Here is a 19,699-nt window from a genome sequence, read left to right as displayed (position 1 = left end):
ATATACCATTTTTTTAAATGTAAAATACATGAATATATTTATGTAACTATTAACTTTCAGTCTCTTACTGAATAAGTATTAGTAATATTAAAAAGCCTTTCTTTTGTTTTTTTTTTCAAAGTATATATGATTATTTGTGTTTATATTGAATCTTTTAATGTTTATAAATGAATAAAATAAGAGAAACCTTAAAAATTTGACCCCACTTTTCTATTTGGTGCTTTGTGTGGTATTTTAAGATGTTTAAAGGCAAATTTGAAAATAAATCTCTATTGTATTAATGGATCTACCTCAGATTAATTCATGGAATAGTCACTCATCTGGTTCTATTCACATGTGATGCATCGCATGTCAGCTTATATTATTTTGCTTAGTAATTTCATATCAAGTCAAAGAAAACTTGCTAAAATTTGGTACGTTTAATTCTAGTTCTGTATTTAACACATAACCTTCAACACGACAGCTTTGATTAATTGACGCGCTGTAATATTTTTAGTTTGCTCACAAAAGTTTGTGAAAATGGAAAGTCATTTTTTTTTTTTACCAATAATTAAAATGTTTTATTATTTTCCATTCCTATTATACTTGCTGCTGATTAAGTTTAAAAAGAAAAATGAAAACTAAGAACAAAGATTGAATTGTTCAAGTCAGTCAGGACCCTACTTCTTATTTCCACCATTTTAACAGCCATAACAGCTACTGACATGAAACCTACAATAGAAATCAAAATCCATCCTTGATTTTTTGTCAGGATGAGGTCCAAGTATAGTCTTCAGATTCATTTTTCTCTTTGAAGTTAGGATTAATAATGTTGTACTGTAATAATAGTTGCAGTTGCTGGCACTAGTCATAAGCTTGTAAAACTTTTAGTATCACTTTTAAAGTTGACACTAGTCATTGACCCTTTACCATTTAAAGTGGCCTTGTCTGGCCCAAATTATTCCACCAGTTTTATATTTAAACTGACCAGATCTGGCCTCTACTTTTTATAATATCATTCTAAAAATGAATAATCATGTCAGTGAAATTTCATGTTGGTTCAAAACAATGTTCTGGATCCTAAAGGGTTAAAGTATTTTGCAAATAAATGATGTGTGTCTTAGCTAGAGAGAAAAAAATCTATTAGAATTTAGTCCCAATCATCATCATTCATCATCATCGTTTAACGTCCGCTTTCCATGCTAGCATGGGTTGGAGATTTTGACTGAGGGCTGGCGAGCCAGATGACTGCACCAGGCTCCAATCTTGATCTGGCAGAGTTTCTACAGCCGGATGCCCTTCCTAATGCCAACCACTCCGAGAGTGTAGTGGGTGCTTTTTACGTGCCACCAGCACGGGGGCCAGTCAGGCGGCACTGGCAATGACTTTGCTCGAATCTTTTTACAAGTGCCAGTGAAGTGACATTGGTAACGATCACGCTCGAATGGTGCCCTTTTACGTGTCACGGGTATGGAAGCCAGTTGGCTGCTCTGGCAATGATCACACTTGGATGGTGCTCTTGGCACTCTACTAGCACAGGCATAAGTGCCAGTAAGGCGACACTGGTAATGATCATACTCAAATAGCTGCTCTGTCAACGATCACACTCGTATGGTGCTCTTTGCACCCCGCTAGCACGAATGCCAGTCATCGAATTGATTTTGATTTTGGTTTTGATTTCACTTGCCTCAACAGGTCTTCGCAAGCAGAGTTTAGTGTCCAAAGAAGGAAAGGTACACATAAGCGGGCTGGTTACGCTCCTGGCATAGGCCACAGGTTATGGTCTCATTTGGCTTGCCGGGTCTTCTCGAGCACAGCATATTTCCAAAAGTCTCGGTCACTAGTCATTTCCTTGGTGAGGCTTAATGTTTGAAGGTCGTGCTTCACCACTTCATCCCAGGTCTTCCTGGGTCTACCTCTTCCCAATAAATCATTAAAATTGTTCTAACTCTGTACAGATATTGAATTTTAAACTAAATTAAGAATTACTACAAATAAATGTTTTAATTTTATTTGTTAGTTTCAACAAATCATAATCTGTGATATTGTCATTTCCGAAAACATTTTATCAGATGGTATTTTCCATTCAGTACTTTCCATTCTTTTTCTTTCTTAAACATAAAGGGAAAATATTTTAATTAATACTATGACTATGGCTGTTTAGATTTGTAGCAGGTATTGGATTCTATGTCTCATAAATTTTAAGAAATCAAAAGAGGCTGTCTTTTTGTAGAGATTCTATAATGTAGAGGCCATACCTCATTAAGGAAACAAATAGGGAAATTTGAACTCAGAAACAAAACCTAGTAAAATACATAAAATATATTGCTGACAATGAGTCTAACAAGTACATGTGTGTGTGTGTGTGTGTGTAATATAATATAAAATGATAGATTCTCCTGTCAGTCAAACAAATTGAACCCAGGACTTATTCTTTGTAAGTCTCTTTTGCTGAACTGCAATGGTGGAGGGACAAACACAGGTACATACGTGGTAGATAGAAACTGAAAGAAGCCCATCATAATATATTTGTGTGTGTCTGTCACTATATATATATATATATATATTTGTGTGTGTCTGTCACTATCTCCTTGTCTTGACACCACCATCATCATCATTTTTGTTTCCTATCTTTTGTGAAAATGTTTGGTGATGGGGAAATATTGCCTTGCTTGGAAACAAGTAAAAATTGGTAACGGGAAGATTATTTGGTTTCAGAAAATCTGTCTCACCAAATTCTATATGTATATATGTATGCATATTTTATACATATATATTTAAACTGGCCATATCCATCCCACATATTCAATCTGTTTTATGTTTGAACAGGCCAGATCTGGCCTCCCACATTTATTCTACAACATCATTCAAAAAATAATCACATCTTTGAATTCATAGAGCTTTGAGATAATGCATGATTAATTCAAGATGGTGTGAATAAATAAGCATTACATTTGACAGAGTAATCTGAAATCTAAAGGGTTATGGAGTTCACTTGCCACTTATATATGTGTGTGTGTGTGTATAGTGAGAATTAACAAAAGACGAAGACGGGTGTGTAAACAACAAACAGATGTATTAGTTTAACGCTCAGGAAGTGAGAAAGTCTTATACGTTTCAAGCCTATGCTCTTCGACATATATATGTATATATACATATGTATATGTATACATATATATGTATATGTATATGTATACATGCATATATATATGTATATATACATACATATATAAGTATATATTTATATATCATAAAATAAGAGCAGGAGAATTGCAAAATAATCATCACAGAAGATATATAGGGGTTGGACAAAATAATGGAAACACCTAGCATCATAGCATCATAATTTTGAAATATCTATAAAACTGTCAAAAGCTTGTTTATTTTATGTTTTTTGATTTATTATTAGTGTTGCTTAATATGTTTTGCTAAAATTGCTGTTTCTTTTCAGATATCAGAAAAAGGTAATTAAAATTCATTAAAATGACAGATCCATCGAACTTTCAAAGAGATCAAATTGTTCGTGCTCATAAGGCAGGCACTAGCGTAACAAAAACAGCCGAAATGTTTGGTGTATCAAGAAGTACTGTCTTGAAAGTAATAACAGCCTTTGAGAAAGAGGGGAAAACCTCCTTGTCGAAATAAGACACTGGAAGAAAACCAAAACTTTCAGTTGGACTCTTACGCGAATTGTTAGAAAGGATCACAAAAGTGCAGCTCCCAAAATTACTGCAGAGCTTAATGACCACTTTGAGAACCCAGTTTCCATGAAAACTGTTCACTGGGAGCTGGATTTCAGGGGAGGGCTGCAATCAGAAAACTACTGTTTTCCAAACAAACATTGCAAAGCGTTTAGAGTGGAGTAAAAACCTACAGAATTGGTCCCTAAAGCAGTGGAAGAATGTTATTTTCTCGGGCAAATCATCCTTTACCTTATTTCCGACCACCAACCGAGTATACATGTGGAGACAGCCAAAAGAAACATTTGACCCAGACTGCCTTCTTCCAACTGTTAAACATGGAGGAGGACCTGTGTTGATGGGGGGGGGGGGGGCTATATCTTGGAAATCCGCCAACCCAATGGTTTCCCTTCATGGCAGAATTAACAGTCAAAACTAAGCATTTTATCTGATCAAATTCATCGTATGGTTGCGGAACTGTTTCCGGAGGGAATCAAAATCTTTCAGGATGATAATGCACCAATTCACACAGCTAAAGTTGTTACTGAATGGCACAAGGAACATTCTAGTGAAGTTGAACATCTTATCTGGCCACCACAGTCCGCAGATCTTAATATTATTGAACATTTATGGTGCATTTTGGAAACTGAAGACTGTTTTAGCTGAAGAATGGACAAAAATCCCTTTGGAAACAATTCAAACTTTGTACAAGTACGTACCTTGTAGAATTCAAGCTGTAATTACTGCCAAAAGTAGTCCAACCCCATATTAAAATAAATTTGTGTGAAATTTTAAGGTGTTTCCATTATTTTGTCCGACCCCTGTACGTCAAAAATAATATTGTATTAATAAATCATCATCATCATCGTTTAATGTCCATTTTCTATGCTAACATGGGTTGGACAGTTTGACCGGGAAGCCAGACTGGCTGCACCAGGCTCCAGTCTGATTTTGGCAGTGTTTCTACAGCTTGATGCCCTTCCTAAAGCCAACCACTCCATGAGTGTAGTGGGTGCTTTTTACGTGCCACTGGCACAGGGGCCAGAGGAGGCTGTATAAATATATAAAGTATGATTATTTAAAAAGTTTAATGTATCTTACGATCATTTCATGAATGCGTTACCCTTTGAAATGGAATCTAAAATTGATAATCATTATTAGGTAATACATCCACTTATCAGAGAGAAAAGAGTGAATTTCTATGTAGTCAATTAAATGCTATTTAAAAATATACGAAAAAGATGTTTAAAAAGTTTCTGGCATAGGTATGCTTTGGTACAATCTCGTGCTAAAAATTTTTTTTAAATAATATACATCCATAAATACCTATGTATGCACACACACACACACACGTGATTCTTATGTACATTCCTGTTCATACAACTACATAAACTTAAACCTAAAAGACAGGCTCACATGAAGGTGAAACGGAGTGAAGAGAACATGGTATCAAAGAGATAACATCATCATCATCGTTTAACGTCCGTTTTCCATGCTAGCATGGGTTGGATGGTTTGACCAGGGTCTGGGAAGCCAGGAGGCTGCACCAGGCTCCAGTCTGATCTGGCAGTGTTTCTACAGCTGGATGCCCTTCCTAACGCCAACCACACCGTGAATGTAGTGGGTGCTTTTTACGTGCCGCCGGCACAGGTGCCAGGGTAGGCTGGCAACGGTCATGATTGGTTGGTGCTTTTTACATGCCACCTGCATGGAAGCCGGTGGAAACAAAAGGACTTTGGCAAACAGGATTGATTAAGTGAATGATTAATCAAATAATCAATTGGCTAAATAGCTAACCAATTGACAAATGATAATAATAATAAAGTGAAATTGAATCTGTGTATGTTTATTTTTGGTATAATGACCCTCCCATGGTACAACAAAATCTGTTTCAAAACACCTGTTCACATCTTGCAAACCACATATAAAAATGGAATGTGTGTGTGTCTGTGAGTACATATTTTCACTCTCGTTATGTGTGCAGTGACTGTAGACAAAACCTCACCATTCATACGAAAATGTATCATTTGTTTCAAGTTGTCCACTATATCTCGTTTGAGCTATTCACTGTTCAGTAGACTGGGTGATTATTATCTTACTTGGAAACAGGTTAGGGATGGTGTCAGGAAGGGCATCTGGAATTGAAAATTCTGCCTCAATGATCTCTCATCTGAGCTATGCAAATCCCAAAAAGTAAATGTTAACACAATGGGGATGATGACAATTTACTTACATATAAGAATATAGGTATGTTTATTCATGGACATTTGTATGTCTATGTATATATTTATACATATATGAATAAATTATCGCTATGCGCTCCGTGAGAACAGTCATCTAAAAGTTTTTGTGAATCTTGATGTTGACATAAATTCCTTGTTTTTCCTGATGAAAAAGTGGCATAATATACTCCTTATTCCTTCACAATTAGGAATATGCAGCCTTCAAAACATGTCGAAAATAAAGGAAATTTGTTAATTTGTCGTTCAACTCCATTCTTTCATTTATTCATAAATTTTATAAAAATACACACAAATTTCCACACGAAAACACGTAGTCTCTGCCCTAGGCACGTAACTTCAACCGCGTTATTTCTGATGTGAATTTGCTACCCAGGTATCGGTTAAACGAATTATCCATAAAAAGATATTTCATTTTTCTACTCAAATATTTATACATATATGTATATATATATTTCTTTACTACCCACAAGGGGCTAAACACAGAGGGGACAAACAAGGACAGACATAGGTATTAAGTCGATTACATCGACCCCAGTGCGTAACTGGTACTTAATTTATCGACCCCGAAAGGATGAAAGGCAAAGTCGACCTCGGCGGAATTTGAACTCGGAATGTAGCGACAGACGAAATACGGCTACGCATTTTGCCCGCCGTGCTAACGTGTCTGCCAGCTCGCTACTATTTATACATATAAGTATATATAGATGTGTCATTATTGTCATCATCATCATTTAAAGTCTGTGGCATGAGGTGGATAGTTCAACAGGAACTGGCCAACCAGAGGATTGCAGAGTTTCCTGGTATTGCATGGGTTAAAAATTTGACCAGCCAATTGAAATGGGAAAATATTTTCAGCAAATTATTCTGTGAGGAGACCAAATGTGGAGCAAGAGAAATTAACACATATAATAAAAAAAACAACATTTATTTGAAATTAGTAATTACCATACTTCTTTATAAACATTGTGTTCCTTCTCTCGAGCATCCGACATATGGTCAGTTGATCATGAGAGAAGCACTTGTAACTGCTGGCCAATAACTTTTCCTACCTTTTATCTGTTATTTGTTTCTGTCATTTGACTGTTGCCATGCTGGGGCACTGCCTTGAAGGGTCTTAGTTGAACAGATAAAGCCCAGTACTTATATCAATCTCTTTTGCCAAACTGCTATGTTACAGGAATGCAAACACACCAATACCAATTATCAAGCAGTGGTGGTGGGGAGGGGGGGGGGGCAAACACACACACACACACACGGCTTCTTTTAGTTTCTACCTACCAAATCCATTCACAAAGCTTTGGTCAGGCTGTGACTCTAATAGAAGACACTTGCCCAAGGTGCCATGCTGTGGGACTGAACCCAGAACCATGCGGTTAGGAAACAAGTTTCTTACCACACAGGCCACCTTGTGCCTATGATACACTCACAAGGCTTTAATTAGCCTAGGCACCAACCATGCAATAGAACTGAGCCTAAAATGATGTGGTTTTGAAGTGAATTCCATTAACCACAGAGCCATACCTGCACCTATACACATAATTATACTTTGGTGGATTACCTGTTGGAGCACTCAGAAAGCATACCTTTTAGTTTGGGTTACCTTGACCTAAACTCTTCATATCTTCCATAATAATTATATATATAACTAGCACTATGACCCGGCAACGCATGGTCATAGTGCTAGTGCATGCATATACAGCTGTGTGCGTGCACACATACATGCGAGTACTGTCCAAATCTCCGAGCAGTCACATACAGCATTCAATTGGCATATCAAGTTTTGGGCATTTTGATTGGGTTTTGGATAGAAAATTCACAAAAAAGTCACTTCTATTGATTTCTTAATGGCTTTGTGGGGTGACTGGGGAAATGTAAAGATGTGCACGACCACCCTTGGACAGTTTTGAATGACCATAGAAAGTGCGAGCCCTCTAACTGAAAAATTGTGGATTTGTATAAAGGACACAGACAGACACAGCCGTTTATATATATAGAGATTACATATTTGTGTGAGAGAATGAGAAGTAAAGTAGTTAAAGTATTGGGCCATCAATACAGTTTCAGTTTGTCCCGCTTAGATGATTTCATTCTACGTATCCCCATAACCCCAGTTCATGATGCTAGGAAGAAATTTGGGAAATACTGTGATTCACGATGTCTTATGCTGGAAAAAGTTTGGTCTTCATAAAGTCTTATGCTGGAAAAAATGTGGTCTTCATATGTTCAGTGACTTAATTTGCAACTTTTCATTTTGCAAAATTTTCGTTTGATAAGAATAAAACTGTGAACTTGTGTGTCGGGTGGATGATTCCATTCATTCTATAGTCAAGGCTTTTCTGAAGATATCATCATCATCATCATTTAACGTCCGCTTTCTATGCTAGCATGGGTTGGACGATTTTGACTGAGCGCTGGCGAACCAGATGGCTGCACCAGGCCCCAATCTTGATCTGGCAGAGTTTCTACAGCTGGATGCCCTTCCTAACGCCAACCACTCCTAGAGTGTAGTGGGTGCTTTTTACGTGCCACCGGCACGGGGCCCAGTCAGGTGGTACTGGCAACGACCTCGCTCAAATCTTTTTACACATGCCACCAGCACAGGTGCCAGTAAGGCGACGTTGGTAACATCTAATGTAAAACAAACTGAGCCTAAGTTATCCATCACAGAATTAAAATTTAACCCTGAAAAACTAATAAAAACACAATAATTACGCAGTACTCTCTCACTGTGGTTCTGTGAGATATGTTCACCTCAGATGCAATATTTTCATCAGCAACACAATCAATTTGGCCAATTGCGACTGTCTTTTTTGTGGGATTATAAGACAAGGGAGACAACCTTTCGTGATTGTCTTCATATTGACTGTTTCCAAAATTCTTGCTTCTATATAAAAACCATCTTAATTGCAAATCTTTTTATTAAAACGAACTTTTAAATAATTATTAGCTGCATAGGTCACACGTCAAACAGACCTCTGATCAGTTTTCAATCATAAATAACCATCTTTTTTATTCTTCCTGAGAGTGTATCTACACCTTTTCACTCTCAAATTAAAACAAATGAATCTTGAATTTAAACAACCGAACTGCATTTTAAACTATATGAATTTTAATTTGAATCATATGAACTTTTATTTAAAACAAACGAATATCAATTTAAAGTACATGAAAGTCACTTTAAAACTGATCAACTTTTATTTAAAAGAAGCAAAAGCTAATATAAAACAGGAGATAATCTTGCGAATGAAATTTATTTATAACCGAAAAGTCTAATTCTTCAATTGCATGTAACACGGCAATGCCGGGTATCTCTGCTAGTATATAATATTTTCATGCTACATGTGACAACGTTTTCATTATGAAGTCGTAGGGGCAGTGGGGGTGGGGTTATATATTCAAATTTTGAAATTGTTTGTTCAGTTAAAAATATTTGAGCCAGGAGCAGCAGTGAATAGTCTGCCTGCTGATGTGGAATATCTTGTAATTGGAAGATAATAGCTTGTACACAGGAAGGGTGTAAACTATTCATTCATTGTTTGACCGTGGTCGAGACAATGGAATTTACTTTGTTACGCCAGACTTCACGGTCCATCATAGCATTATGGTGGTCCTGTTGCTGGATGCCTGTATCCCCGGAGATTACATCAGGGTAGGAGCGTGTGCATCCGCTGGTATCACGAGCAGATGGCTTCCAGAGGAGAAGAGTAGAAATTGCCTCGTTTTCAGCTCTACAACAATGTCCAGCAAACTGGACTCTTCTACCTTTCACAAGAGATGATACAGGTGGTAATTTCCCATATATTTGTACTTTGGTTGGATGACGCTTCCACAAGAGATTTTGAGCTCTTATAAGGAGACGAGTGTAAGTTCCATCTAACCGCCTCTCAAGCTTCTTTGATAACGTCCAGGTTTCTGAGCCATATTGTAGAATTGGCTTGACTGTGGCTTTGAAGATTTTAAGTTTGAAATCTCTACTTAGATTTGATGACCAGATCTTATGCATATCATAATGTAGTGTTTGATGGAATAGGACACTTTAACCAGGTCTTTAAAAAAAGTATGTTTACTGAGATGAAAAGCAACAGAGTGACATCTGTTCAGTTGTATATAGCTAATGCTGATATATTTGTCTTACATTGATAATCATGATAATCACATATCTGTTAACATTGCTTAACTAATTTCTGGGTAGCTAGAAATTTTTATTGTTTACTTCAAACTAAAATATTCTTTATTTGAAATATTTTCTTAATAAAGAAAAATACTCTCTCAAATTTTAATCATCTTGTGATTTTTTTGATTAAAAAACTAATATTAGGATTTTAGTTGGCTGAAATAATTTTTGTTCAATTGAAAATTTACATTTTAAAAGATACTTTGCTCAATTTTTTTTTTTATGTAAGTTATTTTTGTTATTTAACTTTGTCTCTTTTTTCTATCCATTTTAGGTGGAGATTTTAACTGGGAAGGATAAAGGGAAGCAAGGCATTGTGACTCAGATTATAAAGGAACGTAATTGGTGCTATGTAGAAGGCCTTAACTATGTAAGTATTCTCTTAATATAATTATAAAATTATAATAATCTTCATAAAATGAAGAATTCTTCAATTTTCTCACAACTTGATTGAATTCATTTAAATTCAATCGCTTTATATTAAACGTCATTTTGTTGTTACACCTTTCATATGTCTTTTCTTGTCCAAGAAAGAATTCATTATTCAATTTTATATGAAACAGGAAGCTAGGAATTCAGCATTTGACATGGAACATAGCAAATTATTACCAACTTCTGTTGCTGGATATGTTAGAGAGGTTTCTTACTGCATTATATATATTATACTTACATTATAATATATATTAGCACTATGACCCGATGTTGCCAGGTCATAGTGCTAGTGCATGCATATACAGCTGCGTGTGTGCGCACATGCATGCGAGTACTGTCCAAATCTCCGACCAATCACATACAGCTAGCTGGCATTCAATTGGCGTATCAAGTTTTGGGCATTTTGATTGGGTTTTGGATGGAAAATTCACAAAAAAGTAACTTCTATTGATTTTTTTTAATGGCTTTACAGGGTGACTGGGGAAATGTAAAGATGTGCATGACCACCCTTGGACGGTTTTGAATGACCATAGAAAGTGTGAGCCCTCTAACTGAAAAATTGTGGATTTGTATAAAGGACACACACACAGACAGACATTTTGCCATTTATATATATATATAGATCTCTTATTATAAAAGGCAGATTTTATCTGCCTCCCTTTGTATCTTATAGAAATCTACAACATAGGATTTCTTCATTTTTAAGAGTAGAATGCATCGGGTCGTGCCAGGTCCAGTTTTTAAAATTTCAACCCCAATTAAGCAAAATTTAGAGAAAACTCGCATTGTGGTGTATAAGTCAAATGCTTTTCTTAGTGTGGCCTACACCACATGCACACACAGTGTGCAACGAATAAAGTGAAAGTAATTCACTTTTTGTAGTGAGTGACTCTTTCACTCTGCCACTTCCTCTTTACACACATAGACACGCAAATATATAAATAAAATTGTAAGCTAACGTGTGTGTGCGCGTGTGTGTGTGTGTGCGCGCGCGTGAGTGTGTGACAGGAAAGTTTTTTAGGACGAATATAAGACCTATATCCAAGTAGCAGAAAGATTGCCCAAAAGTGTATATAGATATTTAAATGTATTTATATATTCATCTATACACAGATGTATGTATAATGTGTGTGTATATATTTCCATAGAGGTAACCTTTCACTCCATACAAAGTTTTTTAGGACGAATATAAGATCTAAAGTATATACAAATAGCAGAAAGATCGCCCAAAAGTGTATATAGATATTTAAATGTATTTATATATTCATCTATACACAGATGTATGTATAATGTGTGTGTATATATTTCCATACACGTAACCATTCACTCCGCACAAAGTTTTTTAGGACGAAAATAAGATCTAAAGTTATCTCTAAGTAGCACAAAGATCGCCCAAAAGTGTATATAGATATATAAATGTATTTATATATTCATCTATGCACACATGTATGTATAACATGTGTGTATATATTTCCATAGAGGTAACCATTCACTCCATACAAAGTTTTTTAGGACGAAAATAAGATCTAAAGTTATCTCTAAGAAACAGAAAGATCGCCCAAAAGTGTATATAGATATTTAAATGTATTTATATATTCATCTATACACACATGTATGTATAATGTACGTGTATATATTTCCATAGAGGTAACCATTCAATCCATACAAAGTTTTTTAGGACGAAAATATTTATATATAAAAGAAAGGTTGTGTGTCTGTCTACTCCGATTTAGATTCCTAACTACTCCCACATTTTGCGATGCAGTTTAACCAAAACCGGGTATCTTATAGTCGTGATTCATATCGAGCCCTTCTGGGTATTAGCGCGTGTCTACGATGAGTCTATGATTTTACAAATAATTTACCATCATTTTTTTCCATTTTAATGCATATTTTTTTTAATAAAGGGAAGTAACTCTCAAACTTCACACCAATATGCATGCTCATATGCGACGTAATATCACATCAGCAGCATTTCCTCACACCCTCCTTGCACTTGGCGAAGGCAAAATACCAGGGGATGAAAATGGTAATATTGCCATCGATTCCATTTGTACCATTGTTAAGACGCCTTCTGATCTCAGAGATGCAGTGTTCCCAGATCTACAAGCTAATTATCAGAATATGGATTGGATTGGCAAAAAGGCTATACTGGCCCCGACGAATAAAACTGTTCACCATATTAATGATGAAATGCTAAAACTCATTCCTGGGGAAGTCTATGTATATCAGTCTATCGATACAACTCCTGACCCAGAGGACGTCATCAACTATCCAATAGAGGTACTCAATTCCTTTGAGCACCCCGGACTACCACCACACTTTCTCAAACTTAAAGTTGGTGCCCTATAATGCTCATCAGAAATTTGGTTCCCCCAAAACAATGCAATGGCACACGTTTGATCGTTAAGTCCTTATCTCCCACCGTAAGCTTATATCAATATTTGCCTGAATAATCATCATAATTCAGTGCAATCATTAACATTACTTTCAAGCAATTCAGCCCCGAGCAACGCCGGGCAATTCTGCTAGTACATTATAATATATATTTCCAAGCTCAGTCCCAAGGGCTATGAAAATAGTGTCAATTATACAGTAATTGGCTGTGCTTTTATAAACAAAATATTATTTATTGTGAAGTTAAATAACCTGTTAGGAAGATAGTATTGCACCAGTGAATGAACCGACACTTAATTAGTTAACATGAACTTAGCCAGCACTTATTCAATCCCATATATACATTAATAAATTAAAATGTTAATACCAATTACCTTGTGCATATTTCTCCTGCCCTCCCCCCACACTTTTTATTGGGTTTTTTTTTTCAATATATAGTAGGTGCTGGTGTAGTAGAGCACAGGTATGGTTGTGTGATTTCATGTTCAACCCACTGCATGGGACCTTGGGCAAGTGTCTTCTGTAGCTTTCAACTAACCAAAGCTTTTGTGAGGGGATTTGGTTAATGGAAACTGAAAGAAGCCCATCCTGTGTATATATGTGTCTGTGTATATGCGATCATGTGTGTCTGTGTCTATATAATCATCTCTTTTATATTTGTCCTCTTTTTTATAGAAATACGAAGAACTGTATAAAACTGCAAAAAACCCAGGAAGTATAATCCGCAGAGAACAGCCCCTTTTAGTAACGACTGAAGTATCCCTGGTGGATCCCTCTGACCAGTATGTAATCTTCTGCTGCTACTGCTCGTATTTTCTGTTGGATTTGTGTTTGAATTTATTAAATAAGCAAAGTCAACATGATAAATTCTGTTTATTTTCAGCTTAGTGAAAACTTAGGGGATACATTGGTTTTACTTTCTTGACAAAACTCCTCTCTCATCTGATTGGGTCTGTAAAAGTAAATACTTGGTATGAATTATTATAGTGTTTTAATGCCAGCTACTGAATCATGAAGTGAGTGTAGCACTAAAAGACTAAGTATACAACATATTCATCTCTTTATTCATTGAATACCATATTATCTCAAAAGGTATATAATCTAGTTTGAAGTTAGTTACTGCTTTAGGATAAACCAAATGACCAATCACTTCTGTGAATCATTGGATTGAAAGAATGAATAATAGATAGCCTAAAAATTAAAAAGAAAAGCAATTTATGTAATGGAAGCTAATTCTGTTACATGTCTTTTGTTCTAGTGAATTTTTTGAGAAACGAAGTTGTTTCCCCTAGCACCAGTTTCCAATGGTGTCTGAGAATCTTCAAGCCATTTGGCAGCAGCAGACTGTATTTAAATCTTGAGTAGAAGTTTTCTTTCGTGTCACTCCATTTCAGTTTGTGTTGATGGTAAACCATAGAACTTAGTGACCTTTTCTCACTCCTTCAGGTTTATGCCTGTATCTACTTACTGATGACATCACTTCAAGATTATTTTCTTACTTTTCACATACAGATACTATTTCTTGCTTAGTTTTTTTTTTTTAGAAAATCTTGCAACTACAACTGTACTAAAGCTAAACATTTCTAGAAAATAAAATTTTCTGGCATCCGTGCTAGTGAGGTGCAAAGAGCACCATACGAGTGTGATTGTTGACAGAGCGGCTAACCGGCTTCCATGCCAGTGGCACATAAAAGGGTACCATTCGAGTATGATAGTTACTAGCGTCGCCTTACTGGCACTTGTGCCTGTGCTAGTAGGGTGCCAAGAACACCATCCGAGCGTGATCGTTGCCAGAGCAGCCAACTGGCTTCCGTACCCGTGGCACGGGCACCTGTGCTGGTGGCATGTGTAAAAAGATTCGAGCAAGGTCATTGCTAGTACCGCCTGACTGGCCCCCGTGCCGGTGGCACGTAAAAAGCACCCACTACACTCTCAGAGTGGTTGGCGTTAGGAAGGGCATCCAGCTGTAGAAACTATACCAGATCAAGATTGGAGCCTGGTGCAGCCATCTGGTTCGCCATCCCTCAGTCAAAATTGTCCAACCCATGCTAGCATGGAAAGCAGACGTTAAACGATGATGGTGATGAAAATTTTACCACTTCATCTAAACTTCTAAATAGTGCAGTTTAGAAATGTTGCCCTCTTCATAAATGCTACAACATACAATCTTTGGAAAAGGCATAAGAAAACCTTCCAAATTCAAGATCAAATGTTTAGATTTCTGCATCAAAACTAGAATATATTTCAACACTAAATACTTTGGCATTTAATATTCTACAAAGCAAAACTGTTTGCATTTCTGATATATTACACTTAGCACTTGTATCTTTGACTACCTATTTCTTTATTACCCACAAGGGGCTAAACATAGAGGGGACAAACAAGGACAGACATAGGTATTAAGTCGATTACATCGACCCCAGTGCGTAACTGGTACTTAATTTATCGACCCCAAAAGGATGAAAGGTAAAGTCGACCTTGGTAGAATTTGAACTCACAACGTAATGGCAGACCCAATACCGCTAAGCATTTCGCCTGGTGTGCATCGTTTCTGCCAGCTCGCAAGGTTGGCAAGCACAGATTCAAAATATGTTCCATTCTAACCACCAATCTTGGAAACTAAAATGATGTGATAATAATGTTGAGGAATTCCTCTTCATTAAATATTTTTGTGTGAAATACTTATTGTGTTACATTGGGGATCATTATTATTGTCCTGTATAGACATTTTTTTTTTTAGTGTTTCTTCAGTTTAAGTTCTCATTTGGTTCATCCTGTAGTCTTACATTTGAAATATGTGAACAGGAGTGGTGCAGGATAGGCTGTGTGGTAAGTAGCTTGCTTACAAACCACATGGTTCCGGATTCAGTCCCACTGTGTGGCACCTTGGGCAAGTGTCTTCTACTATAGCCTCAGGTCAACCAATGCCTTATGAGTGGATTTGGTAGACTGAAACTGAAAGAAGCCCGTCGTATATATGTATATATATATATATATATATGTATATATATGCTGGTGTGTTTACATGCTCGTAACTCAATGGTTCAGCAAAAGAGACTGATAGAATAAGTACTAGGCTTACAAAGGATAAGTCCTGGGGTCAATTTGCTCAACTAAAGGCAGTGCTCCAGCATGGCCACAGTCACATGACTGAAACAAGTAAAAGAGTAAAAAAAGAGTTGTAAGAATGATTTTATTTATTTATGTTGTCCAGTTGTTTAAAAGTTCTCTGAATTTGCAGGAAACCTACCAAAGTGCTGTGGCGGTATACTGAAGAAGGAGACCAAGTTCGAGTGTCTGAAAGGACTGGTCGGATAATTCCATTGTCTCGTATAGCACGGAATGAAGATCCTGAGGATGGTGTTGTCAAAGTTGATTATAAAGGTATGTATCTTATTTAACAAGCGTTCCCTGATTATCATTCAAGAGAACGAAAAAAAAAAGAAGAAAAATGGACCAATGGAAAAATAATTCCTCTGAAACTCTTGGCCCTTTAGCATTGAGATTACTCTCTCAAATGCAATGCCTATTTATTCACATTACTTTGAATTAATCATGCTAAAAGGAAATCTCTTGTGGCTAAGAGACTTTCATGATGTGATTGCTCACATTCAGAATGACATTGTAGGATAGGTGTGAAAGACCAGATCTGGCCAGTTTTAGCATAAAACTATTAGAATATTTAGGCAGGATATAGCCAGTTTGAATGCTAAAGGGTTAAACCAAAGACCTATAAATATTAATATTCAGGCTTCTTAATATTCTCTTGTGTGAATCTTAATGTTGTTTAGCCTCTGCTCAGCCATAGTTTAACTGAATCAGGATTATAGACATTCCATCCGTCACTATCTTACGTTTTTTCCAATGTGTCCTAATCACAGATATTTAGCTGGTGTCTCTAGCAGGTCAAGAGAATCTAGCACCCCCACTCAGCTCATAACAATATCTGTGTATACAACACAATCTGTGTCCTTATATTTTCGAACAAGGGAATCTAGCACCCCTGCTCAGCTCAAAACAAAATCTGTATATCACAATTTCCAGGTTATTTCCCTTAATCAGCACAGAATAATTGTTCGGCTAGAGGTTGTGCTGCCAAATTCCAGTTTGAAATATATAGTTTTCAAAATGACAGCTAGTCACTGATCTATAAATTAGAAAATTACTATTTTTAAATCTCATGAGAAATATTCAGCAACAGTACTTTTCTAATTTATAGATCAGTGACTAGTTGTCACTTTGAAAACTATATATTTTGAACTGGAATTTGGCAGCGTCACCTCTAGCCAAACAATTATTCTGTGCTGATGAATTGAAATAACCCAGAAATAACCCAGATATTGTTTTGAGCTGAGTGGGAGTGCTAGATTCCCTTGTTTGAAAATAGGACACAGATCATGTCGTATAGCCAGCTGGAGACGATGTTTCCTGGGGCTAAATTACATCCTAAACTAGGACTGCCATGTTATGTTGGCAAACAATCTTTACTCCAAAGTACTGTTGCTGAATGTCTCTCATTGTGAGATTTACAAATAGTAATGTTTATTTTTTCTTTTACAGAAACTGCAAAGGACTGTACCAAAGACGTTGTAACCAAAATTACATTTCAACCTAAATTGATGACCTTTGAAGAAGATTTGATGCAACAATATGGTATTAAAGACGATAGAAAGCGAGCTCCCACTTATAGATATTGAAGAGTAATTGATTTTGTTGATGGAAACTTATATTTGATCTTCTTAAAATAAATATGAAAATGTTATACTTTTGCTTTAATTTTACAAATTACTTTGTGTTGAATCACTGGTTATTATATATATTTTTATGTAGCTGCAGTTTTATAAAGCTGAAAATGTAGCTTCTGATTGACATACTGTACACTGACTGACTAATAGTTGGTCTGTGGGTGTTCACTTGTGATTCATAGCTGTTCTGTGAGTACTAATTCATGACCGTGCCAGTCGCACGTAAAAAGCACCATCCGAACATGGCCGATGCCAGCGCCACCTTGACTGGCTTCTGTGCCGGTGGCATGTAAAAAGCACCAACCGATCATGGCTGTTGCCAGCCTCCCCTGACACCTGTGCCAGTGGCACGTAAAAAGCACCCACTCCACTCTCGGAGTGGTTGGCGTTAGGAAGGGCATCCAGCTGTAGAAACACTGCCAGATCAGACTGGAGCCTGGTGCAGGCTCCTGGCTTCCCAGACCCCGGTTGAACCGTCCAACCTGTGCTAGCATGGAAAACGGATGTTAAACGATGATGATGATGATGATGTTGTGAGTGTTGACTCATGATTGAAAGCTGTGCTGTGAGTTGAAGCTTTGTTGGTAAACCTGACATCAACTTAATTCCTAAGTTTCTATTTTAGATAGAAATCAAATGAATTATTGACTTGACATCAAACATTGATATTTTTAGTGAAACCTCTGTAGCAGTGTCTTTTAAAATCTTGGTATACAATCAATTAAATAGTTTTTGAAATTGTGATGTTCAATTAATATTGGATTCAAATTTAGGCATAAGGCCAGCTAGTTTTGGGGAGGGAGGGGCTAAGTCAATTAAATAGACCTCAGTGTTCAACTAGCATTTATTTTATCATCAAAAAGATGAAAGGTAAAGTTGACCTTGGTGGAATTTGAACTCAGAATGTGAAAACAGATGAAATACCACTAAGCAGTTTACCTGGTGTGCTAACAATTCCGCCAGTTCACCACCTTATATTCAATTAATATTGTTATGGAATTTGTTATACTGAATTTTTATAATAATAATAATGAAATTATTGTATACAGTGCTCAGGTGCACCACAACTTGTCAAAAGTGCGTATAAAGTATATGCAGTAATGTACAAATGTCTGGAAAGCGAACAGTGTATGAGTCAGATACATGCTTGCGTGTGTATGGAGGCGAGAAAATCAGGTGTAGTGTTGGCAAATCTCAGGAAGCATGGAAGTTTTGAAGGATGCAGTGCTCCGACAACTAACAACTGATGCTGGCAGTTTGTTCCATGCTTCAGCAACTCTTAGTGTGAAAAAATGTTTCCTAAAGTCGTGGGAGCTGTGCTGTTTTCTGACTTTGTAAACATGTCCATGGGTGTTAGATGGGTGGAATTTGAAAAGGTGCTCAGTTACTGTTTGTAAAATGGTTAATAATTTTATAGGTGTCTGCCAAGTCAGCTGCCAGACGTTGGAGTTTCAATGTATCCATACTCAGGGAAGTAAGGCGTTCAGAATATGGCAAATACCTGATGGAGGGTATTCTTTTGGTTGCACGCCGCTAAACGGCTTCCAGGCGATTAATATCCTGGGCAAGATAGGGGTTCCAGACCGCTGATGCAAATTCCAGGTGAGGTCGTACCATAGCTGTATAAAGCCACAGATAGATAGCCAGAGAGCGGCTCACAAAGGACTTGGTGAGTGATGCCAAGACACCCTCAGCCTTCTTGGCAATTTTAGAGATGTGTTTTGTCCAACGCAAATCGCTGTCAACAATAACACCTAGGTCACGTTCACAAGAAGACTTTTTGAGATTAGTGTTGTGGAGGGAGTAAAAATGCATGGTGGTACATTTGTCCACAGCCAGCTTGAGTTGCCAGTCCATGATCCATTGCTGCATTGTGTCCAGGTTTGATTGCAATAGAGATCTATAGTGTACAGGATCTGTCCTCTTTATTTTGAGGTACAGCTTGATGTCATCTGCATATTTCAGCACTGTGGCATTCTTTAAGTTGGCATCTATGTCATTAACATATGCAACAAATAAAAGGGGGCCAAGAATAGATCCCTGTGGTAC

General features: G+C 36.8%; 1 protein-coding gene across 2 annotated transcripts in view; it reads left to right on the top strand.

The window, feature by feature from the left end:
• LOC115220501 (adenosine kinase) overlaps positions 1 to 17,669 on the top strand; it is a 61,338-nt gene extending 43,669 nt beyond the window's left edge. Inside the window, exons 3-6 of one of the 2 annotated variants that reach the window (XM_029790637.2) lie at positions 10,351 to 10,446; positions 13,581 to 13,687; positions 16,147 to 16,289; positions 17,466 to 17,669. In XM_029790637.2, coding sequence (XP_029646497.1) covers positions 10,351 to 10,446; positions 13,581 to 13,687; positions 16,147 to 16,289; positions 17,466 to 17,602 — 483 coding nt within the window. In that variant the 3' untranslated portion in view covers positions 17,603 to 17,669. Of the gene's footprint in view, positions 1 to 10,350; positions 10,447 to 13,580; positions 13,688 to 16,146; positions 16,290 to 17,465 lie in introns of those variants that run through there. The other variant, XR_005002487.1, reaches the window with a different exon arrangement.
• The last annotated feature ends 2,030 nt before the right edge of the window (positions 17,670 to 19,699 follow it).

This window comes from Octopus sinensis, linkage group LG16 (genome assembly GCF_006345805.1).
Source record: "Octopus sinensis linkage group LG16, ASM634580v1, whole genome shotgun sequence".
Taxonomy (NCBI): Eukaryota; Metazoa; Mollusca; class Cephalopoda; order Octopoda; family Octopodidae; genus Octopus; species Octopus sinensis.
This window is presented reverse-complemented; position numbering and strand designations above follow the sequence as displayed.